Source organism: Lepidochelys kempii, chromosome 4, assembly GCF_965140265.1.
Source record: "Lepidochelys kempii isolate rLepKem1 chromosome 4, rLepKem1.hap2, whole genome shotgun sequence".
Classification (NCBI taxonomy): Eukaryota; Metazoa; Chordata; order Testudines; family Cheloniidae; genus Lepidochelys; species Lepidochelys kempii.
In genome coordinates, this window is record NC_133259.1 from 72426714 (window position 1) to 72436180 (window position 9467).

At 41.4% G+C, this 9467-nt stretch overlaps 1 protein-coding gene across 3 annotated transcripts in view; it reads right to left on the bottom strand.

Annotated features, from left to right (window-relative positions):
• HPGD (15-hydroxyprostaglandin dehydrogenase) overlaps positions 1-5282 on the bottom strand; it is a 37918-nt gene extending 32636 nt beyond the window's left edge. For 2 of the 3 annotated variants that reach the window (XM_073341663.1, XM_073341662.1), the window contains exons 1-2: positions 4684-5282; positions 4173-4296 (exon numbers count right to left, since the gene is read on the bottom strand). In XM_073341663.1, coding sequence (XP_073197764.1) covers positions 4173-4296; positions 4684-4776 — 217 coding nt within the window. In that variant the 5' untranslated portion in view covers positions 4777-5282. Of the gene's footprint in view, positions 1-4172; positions 4648-4683 lie in introns of those variants that run through there. The other variant, XM_073341664.1, reaches the window with a different exon arrangement.
• Positions 5283-9467: the final 4185 nt, after the last annotated feature.

Consider the following 9467-nt stretch of genomic DNA (forward strand, 5'->3'; position numbering starts at 1 on the left):
TTGTTTTCCATATTTTTAAATGTTACACATGGAATGCAAGGCACGATATTTGTTACCCTACCAAAGTATGTTAATTCATCATTTTTTTAAAACAGTTAATGTTAAACACATACTTTGTTAATGTTTAACAAATACAACACTTGTCTAACTATTCAACAAGTATTAACAGTAACTCTATTTAAGACTGTTAATGGAAGTAGAATAGTACAACCTTTTCACTCAGCATCTTCTGAAATCAAGTCTTTATTGCTTGATCTTGCATTAGTTTGGGTATTCAAGAAATTCAGGATCTGATCCCATGTATCTTTTAAAGAAAAACTTTACACAGTCTGAAAAACTCATGTTTGGGTTTGAATTCAAATTATTTTAAGAATGAGTCTATCCTTACTCAATGATGTAATTAATAAATATTTTAAATCTTTAAACTATCAATTCTTCACCATATTCCTTGATGAATTGTACCTATTTATGAGTAATTGATGTACACCCTATATATACAGTTACTGATTTATAGCCTCTCAGATTCAATCTCATTCCTTCTATTGTTGACAAATTACCTCCACAGAGTTTCTATACATCAGACAGAATTAAAATTAATGGGCCAGATCCTCAGGACCTCTATGCTCAGCACAACCTGTGCAGGTAGGGAATTCCCAAAGTGGCTTATAGACACCTTTTGTGGGACCCTAAAGATGGCAATGTTTTCAGAATAAAAAGCTTACAACACTTTTGTGGTGCCTGTTTTTTTCAGGGTTGCAAAAATACTCAAAGACAAAAATACATTTAAAAAAGAAAGTGCAGAGATGTCTGTACTGCCAGAATCTGACTCAACAGCAATGTGTGCATATTTCCCAGCAATTTAGAGTTCTTAAGAGCTTTATCATAAAACACTGAACAAGTGTCATTAACATTTTCTGTGAACAAAAGAACAGTTTTGAGTCGTGTCTCTGCGCATTTTACTTTTTCTTTCCTCCAAGCATTGTTCATCACACGGAACACTTGTTCCATTGAACTGTTTGTCTGTGGCAAACATCAAACAAATACTACATAACAAATATATGTTGAATGAAAATAAATAACTTGATGAAATGAAAATCCAGACCACGTCAGATTCCCTGAAAGGTATTCTTGAGACACCAGGCCATTGTGGCCAACAGAAAAGTTACAACAAATTACAAAATTACAACAGCACTGTTGCCATATCTCCTTTTCTCTGGCCACACCCTTACACTAGAATGGGTATAGCACCAACAGCATCAGGTGTTTGTGTCATTCAGGATTACCCTAGTTAGGGGAATCACCAGGTATTTGGCTAAGGCTGCCAGAGCAATTTTAGAAGGGGTCAGAATATGGTACAATAGTCGTTTTTAAACACAAGAGCATTGTATCATGTTAAAAACAGCTAAAAGCAAAGAATGCATTCATCTAACCTCCCTTGCCTTTCAGAGTTAATGATGATATTATCCTCCACTATAATGCTTTGATATTTAAAGGGCTCTATTTTTAGTTTCCTGTCTTTTCTGTTTTGTGTTAAGTTTATTGCCTATTTTGTTCTTCAGTCTCTGAACCTAACATTCTCTAACCATGTTTTCCTTACTTCCTTAGTGGCCCAATCCTGCACTATCAAAGTTAATTGAAATTCTTTGACTTCAGTGGGAGCAGAACTGGTCATTCAGGGAATCAATGCAGTTTTGGGGATGCAGGATCAGGCCCTTAATTTGATCTCAATTTCAGAATTTGGCTTTATGCTTCACTTGTTTTTCATCCTGCTCTCTACAGAAGCTCTTCAATAACACTGTCCTTGACACATAGCATTCAAAGTCTTCTGTCTTAAAATAACAAAAACAAAAAACTTTTGGCTTATTCTTAATGATGTGTGTATCATTCCTAGGCCTATACAAATAATCTTGACCACACTAGGAAAAAAAAAGCAAATACTTTTCAACTGGTCATATTGATGTGTTGAAAAAAATGTTGATTAGTTTATGTAGTCTACTGCTGGCAACAGGTTTGTCAGTCCACAGTGATCACATCTGTTTAGGGTCTGTTCACAGGGTGGCACTACCTCTTTAAGAGGGAGCAGGGTCAGTGTACCTTGTGTCTGGTCAGATGACCAAGATTAGGCTTTAAAAGAGGGTACCTGGGCTTGGGAAAGGAAGAGACCTGGTGAATTAGGGCTGGTAGACTCCCCTAAGGGAAGACAGGGAGAACCTGAAAGGAACTGTTTAGAAAAAGGTCCTCCAGAGAGAAAAGCCCTGGGTGGCTATGCTCAGGGAACAGGACCAGGAACAGCAAAACTGACAGATACACCTGTGAGAGGAGGCAGTGAGAGCCTGAGAGGTAAAGGGGTTAAAGTCTCCTGTGAGTAAAAGCCAGGGTGAGTTGAAGAACTGTTTTTGTTTGTTTGGACAATAAAACTGCTGAAGAGAGACTGTCTTTGAGAGGTGGGGAGAAGGCCTGCCTTGTTACATATCCATATGAAACAAAAGAATCTTGTTAGTATTATGATAATTAGTAATTTATAATTATTGTATTTATTTTGCATATACATCCATCTCACCAGTGTTCTTGGCACTGTACAAAATATAAAATACCACCCTCTGAAAATATAAGCACCTTAAAATAAATGAGAGGCTCCAACTTAAAGGGGATATGAAAAGGAATGGAAGGGAGGTATAAATATGGATCAAGGCTGATCAGTCCAAAACTGCTTTGCAGAGAAAAATGGTTTTAAGGTGATTTTTCAAAAGTAGGTTGGGAGAAAATAAAACCAATGTCTGTGCAGAGAGAGCTCCACACTGTTGGGCCATGCACAGCAAAAAGCATGACCATGACCTGACTGCAGATGTGATAGTGGGACCCTGAACAGTGTGCACCGTGTGGCTGCAGACTGTGTTCCTGATCCTGCAACTTGTTTCACAGGGGCAGTCACATGTCCATATGGAACTCCAGTGAAGCAACAGAGGGATTTGCCCACACTGAACAAATTGTAGTATGAGGACCACTGTCCGTAAAAAAGCTTACAGAGTAGGTAGCCACTAAGGAATTTAAAACTAACAGAGCCAATTTAAATTAATTGATCTACTTTATAGACAACCAGTATAAAAGAGTTGGGGATAGGTGTAGTGTAGTTATGCTTGTTTATACAAGTGAACAATCAGATTGCTGCATTCTGGACAAGCTGCAAATTGCTGAAGTTTTGTGAAGAAAGAATTAAAATAATCACACATTGCTTCTGTGAAGATTATCATGTGACAAAGGTGCAATCATAGAATTTATGAGGCAGAAGAAAGAAACTATGTGTTTATATCAAGTCTAACATCTTTTTCCATGGAAAGAGCATTCACATAAGTGACCCAAGGTTTTTTTTAACCTAACTAAGGATCTCTTAATGAATCTGCAGTCATGGGATGTTGTGGTTATCATGAAATGTTTGTGAGATGTCTGTTGTGAAATGCTGCATAAAAAAGTAAATATTATTATCCAGAGCTCAGTAGAGCAGTTTATTCCTGAATGAGGACATGCACAAAATCAAAAATCACAGGAGTTGATTGCTTTTTATCTGCAATGGTTTAAGTTAAAATTTAAAAAGCTGTATTATAAGTTATTTCTTAGCTTAAAGAGCAACATTTCATTCTTGGCATTTATGGCCAGATTCTGATCTGAACAATAGCAACCTAAATTCAGACTAGTTCCATTGTACTGCTAAGTATCTGTATTGCAGATCACTCCCAGCAGAAACTTGTCACTTTCATGGTGAGAAGATGCATTTTTTAGTCTGCCAGGAAGCTTTATTAAACACTTTAAATATTTTATTAAGTAAATACTCTACTTTATTAAACACTGGATTTTAAAGTTTTTAATACATTACTCATTAAATAATCCTTATCTTATGCAGAGGCTTTCATACAAAAGTATCACAAAACATTCAGTGACGTCTTTATCCTTTCTTTACTATGTGCCAAGTCCTAAAGCCAAAGGCACACACTGGTAGTAATATTTCACATTTGCAGAGTGAGAAACAGATCCTACTTGAGTCACGCTTGTAAGGGATCAGAAATAGGCTGCCCTCCAGAAACCTTAATTGCACAGTTATAGGTTCAGTAGCCCAGCTTTGTTCAGGTTGTTGCATGTTATGATAGTGTATAATGCTGACAGATTTCCCTCCTTACCTTGCAGTTGCTCCTGATCTGTAACATCGCACTGAATGAAAAGAGTCCTCTGAGCTTCAAACTGCTCATCCAGGGCAGCTTTGCTCTCCTCACCGGCTTCGAGGTTCCGATCCACGAGAGCCACCTGTGCCAGGAGGAGGTCGGGGCGATGCACGTGAGAGGAATGATCACAGCATTTATAAGGCAAGGGAAATTCAAGAGGGACGAGCGGACCCCCTCCCCCCGCCAAATACCACACAGCCTTTTCCCAGCCGGGGAGGTGACGTGTCTAAGGCCCCTCTTGCTCCAACCTGCACACCCCAGCGGGAAGGAAAACTGGCCCTGGGGAGGGGCACGAAGCCGGGAGAAGAACAGCAGCAGGTACCTACAGCGTGCACGAAAACTGGGGGAGAGGCTCTTGGCTTCCTAGAAAGCAGCAGCAGCCCCTGGGGAAGCGACCTCCTAAGAAGGCGAGAGTGGCTCCGGGATGGCGGCAGCCCCTGGGTGGTGCGCCAGGGACACGCGCGCTTACCTTCGCGCCCTCCTCCAGCAGCGCTTGGACAAAGGCTCTGCCTATGCCCTGCGCCGCGCCAGTCACCAGAGCCACCTTGCCATTCACGTGCATGCTCGCTGCTTGCTGAAGGCTGAGCGCCGCGCCGGTCTCTGTCCCTCGCCAGGGCTCTGGGGCGCGCGCGCTCGCACTTGGTATTTATAGAGTCCCTGTCTCCTTTATCTTCCCTCACAGCCGTGCCTCCGCGGGCAGCAGGCGAGAGGGAAGTTGCCAAGCACACTGGGGATGGGGATCCTATCTCGGTGTCACCTGCCCTGTAAGTTCACTTCCTCCCTCCCCCTCCTCTTCCTCCTCCTGCCGTCGCTGCTGCGGCTCCTTCTCTCCTTTCTTTCCCTTCTCCTGGGACAGCGCTGACACCCGCCCAGTGCGTGTCTGCGGAGTGGCGCCGGGCATTCCCGGGCAGAGCGTCCCCGGGAGCCCCAGGTTTGACGGGGGCCAGCAGGGGCGCTTTGCACGCTCAGCTTCCCCCTCTCGCTGGTATGTTTTTCTTTTTTTTTTCCAAACGAACAAAAGCCCGAGCTGCAGACTCTGGGGACAGGTCCTGCCTCTTTTCTTCCCCTTTGCGTCCGGACAAATGGCGTGAGAACAAGTTAGGGGACTTTTGATAAGGGCTGTTGGCAACTGCTCAGGTTTTATCCGTTTTGCTTGGCCCAATTCGTATCAGCAGCAGGCTAAATAATTGGAACAAGTTTCAGAGCCCGAAACAATAACAAGCGTGGAGTCCCTCCTCAGACTCCTAAATGCATTGCTGGGCCCCATCAGTTCCCCCCACCCCCTTTTATAACAGCTGGGGGAATCTCCTGTGTGTTCATACTTCCCCCAGGGTCATCATGTCTCTGCCATTGCTTTCTAAAAATGTTCCAGCTATCAGGTTACTAAGGTAAATAATAAGATACTTTTTTAAAAATGTAATTAAATCTGCCATAATCTATCCATCACAAAATATGGAGCTAGGTTTTATTAAAGGACTTTATAAATAAAGTACTGTCTGCCTCTCCACAGGAGACACAGATGTCCGAAGAGTTAAAAATATAAAATTAACAACAAACCTGAAATAAATTACCTCTAAATAAATAAATTGCTCCAAAGCCAGCCAAAGTAATTTCAGTAAGAAGAGGGAAGCATTGAGGCAAATTTGTGCTTGGTGTAACTCCATGTAAATCAAAGAATTTACACCAGGAGAGAATTTCTTGCATTCCTGTAGTCCCATTGATGCCAATGGGAGGTTTGGGTATACAGGCATTAAGGATTAAATCCAATATATTTTATGCTTTTAAAATATATAGATATATGCAAAACCAGAATAATTTTGTAGATGCCACATACATTTCTTATATAGAGAGAGGGTCTTGTACTTTGTTGTTTATGTAGGCTGAGTTGTACACCTAGCTGAGCCCCTTGGCCCTCTCCCCCACTCCTGCCCATGGTCAGAACTCTATGATTTTGGTGAAAGTCAAAAAAGCAGGCTCCAGTTTTCCCATTTTCAATCCAACATCAATGTGGGTGTGGGGTGGAGTGAGGACTCTAGTTAGGATTGGCTGGATTGGGGACAAGGGACCCATCTGGGGGAGCATGCTGCTGGTGTGGGGGTGAGGAGTCTGCATGGTAGTAGTTGGCCAGAGTGGTGAAGTGAGGGCCCCCAGAGTTTTCCATTAAAATCTGGCCCACAGAGTGCCCGCTTGGTGCTGCAGGCAGAGGAAGATCTCTGGTGCCCTACTTTCTAACATAAGCCTCACACTAAACCCTGAGGTCTCTGTCTCACCACCATATCTGGAGTGACCAAGTGGTGGTTTTGGTGATAAACAGAAGCTATAGCACTACAGACAGGGAAATGCCATGGAGTTGAAGGTAGGGCCTCATTTTGGTTGGCCAAATATTTGAGAAGATATATTCTATTAGAATGTAAATGTAATTTTTTTAAAAGCCAAACTATTAAATTATCTTAGTACCAGTCTCGTAAATGAGAATGATGGGTGTCTTTACCTAAATTAATTTTAAAAGTCACTATTCTGGTTCCATGCAGTAAATTCAATAGTATATTTTAAAAACCTCATTGCATATTTAAAAAAAAATCATTGTATGTGAGTACCACTGCACATTGGTTCTGGCAAGGGCTAATCCCGCAAGGTACTGAACGCCCTCAATCCTGGGCTCAGGCCCTGAATGAGTAAAGAAGAATTTTCGATAACAGTTGAGTATCGGTTTTGAATCATCCCTGCCCTCTCTTTGCCTGATGTAATTACAGAAAAACCATTAAACCCCCAACAGTTGGCATAATCTTTAAACAGTATAGTAGTATGGCAGCTGGGAATAAAAGCAAAACAAACACATGTGAACCCCTCCCATGCCTCACCTCTTTCAATTTTGGCAACACACACTATAAGGAGCTCTCTGTTCTATTCACTTGACTATCAGATCGTACAGCAATGAATTTAGACTGTGTTTTTAATGTATGTATGTTGTGTTCTAAGGCACGGAGTATATCAGGACTGTGAGAAAGCTATTTAACAAGCTGGGATGTTTGATTAAAATTAGGAGATCAGCCTACAAGAATAACTCATTTCTGTTAGGGTTATAAGGATTTTAGTGTAATTGTAATTTATAATATTCTGTCAGTCTCATTAAAGGGAAACTCACAAATGGTTCAGACCCACACTTTTTGGTATTTACATGTGTCATGAATATAAAGGGAAGGGTAAACCCCTTTGAAATCCCTCCTGGCCAGGGGAAAGCTCCTCTCACCTGTAAAGGGTTAAGAAGCTAAAGGTAACCTCGCTGGCACCTGACCAAAATGACCAATGAGGAGACAAGATACTTTCAAAAGCTGGGAGGAGGGAGAGAAACAAAGGGTCTGTGTCTGTCTATATGCTGGTTTCTGCCGGGGATAGACCAGGAATGGAGTCTTAGAACTTTTAGTAAGTAATCTAGCTAGGTATGTGTTGGATTATGATTTCTTTAAATGGCTGAGAAAAGAATTGTGCTGAATAGAATAACTATTTCTGTCTGTGTATCTTTTTTGTAACTTAAGGTTTTGCCTAGAGGGGTTCTCTGTTTTTGAATCTAATTACCCTGTAAGGTATCTACCATCCTGATTTTACAGGGGGGATTTCTTAATTTCTATTTACTTCTATTTTTATTAAAAGTCTTCTTGTAAGAAAACTGAATGCTTTTTCATTGTTCTCAGATCCAAGGGTTTGGGTCCGTGGTCACCTATGCGAATTGGTGAGGCTTTTTATCCAACATTTCCCAGGAAAGGGGGGTTGCAAGTGTTGGGAGGATTGTTCATTGTTCTTAAGATCCAAGAGTCTGAGTCTGTAGTCACCTAGGCAAATTGGTGACTTTTTATCTAACATTTCCCAGGAAAGGTGGGGTGCAAGGTTTTGGGAAGTATTTTGGGGGGAAGGATGCGTCCAAACAGCTCTTCCCCAGTAACCAGTATTAGTTTGGTGGTGGTAGCGGCCAGTCCAAGGACAACGGGAGGAATATTTTGTACCTTGGGGAAGTTTTGACCTAAGCTGGTAAAGATAAGCTTAGGAGGTTTTTCATGCAGGTCCCCACATCTGTACCCTAGAGTTCAGAGTGGGGGAGGAACCTTGACAACATGAATGCAAGATCTGGGTTATCCGTATTTGTTATGGTAGAGAGGGCTCTCAGAAGCCCCTTATTAAAGTCCTGTGATCCATTGGAAGGAAAGTTTTGGGTGATTTCTGTGTTTTTAAATGATGTCTCAACCTTCTCTGGTTTAAAAAAGAAGAGCATAAAGAAAACTTATTGTTTGGCTATGAGGAGGAAATAAATATGCAAAAAATAATGAATGATCAAGAAGGTTATAAGGCTACATGCTGGATCCCCTCCTCTTCTCCCTCTACACTCTCTTTATAGTTGACCTCATTCACAAAGATGAGTTGAAATATCTTCTTTAAGATGACAGCTCACAGATCTACCCCTCTACTCTAGGTCTGTCTACTGTCAAGCTAAAATCTTTGCCTTTCTTTCTGACTTGTAGGTATCCAGCTGTCAGTTTAACTTCAATATGCCAAAACAGAGTTCCTAACTTCCTCCTAATTTCCCCTCCTGCCTCCAAGACCTCCTTTCTCAGTTATGATGGACATTACCACTGTCTTCCCCCTGCCTCAGTGACATAATGTAGACATCTCTCTTTAGACCCATAGCTCCAGGTTATAGCTTGTCATTTCTTGCTGCACTGTATCTCCAAGGTCCAGCCTTTCTTCTTCATCAACATAGTTAAAACTCATCCAGACCTTCACCTTATGTCTCAGTTCCTGCAGTTCCCCCTCTCTGACCTTGAAAAATGCCATATTGCCCCACTTTGCTGCAAAGATCATTTTCCTGGCTCATCATTTTAACCATGTCATCCCTCTCTTGGCATCCTTCCACTGGCTTTGCTTTTCCCACCATGTAGAACAGAAATGACTGTCTTTATTTTAAGGCATTGTTTATCCTCAGCCTTTCGTCTTGTATCCACTATCTAGATGTTGACTTCTGTCTCCGCTCTGCCAATAATTTTGATTGCTCATTTATCAAATTTTTCAAGAGACTTTGCATGTTCTTCCATGCTATCTCTTATGCATAAAAGGAGCTTACTGTAAATAGCCTCAGCACCACTTCATTATCTTTCTTCAGATCCCTCCTTAAACTTTCCTCTGCCATGATGTCTACAAAAATCTTGACAACAAATTGAATCTGATGTGCTGTGATGATTTCTAATCATGCTGTTCAGAACT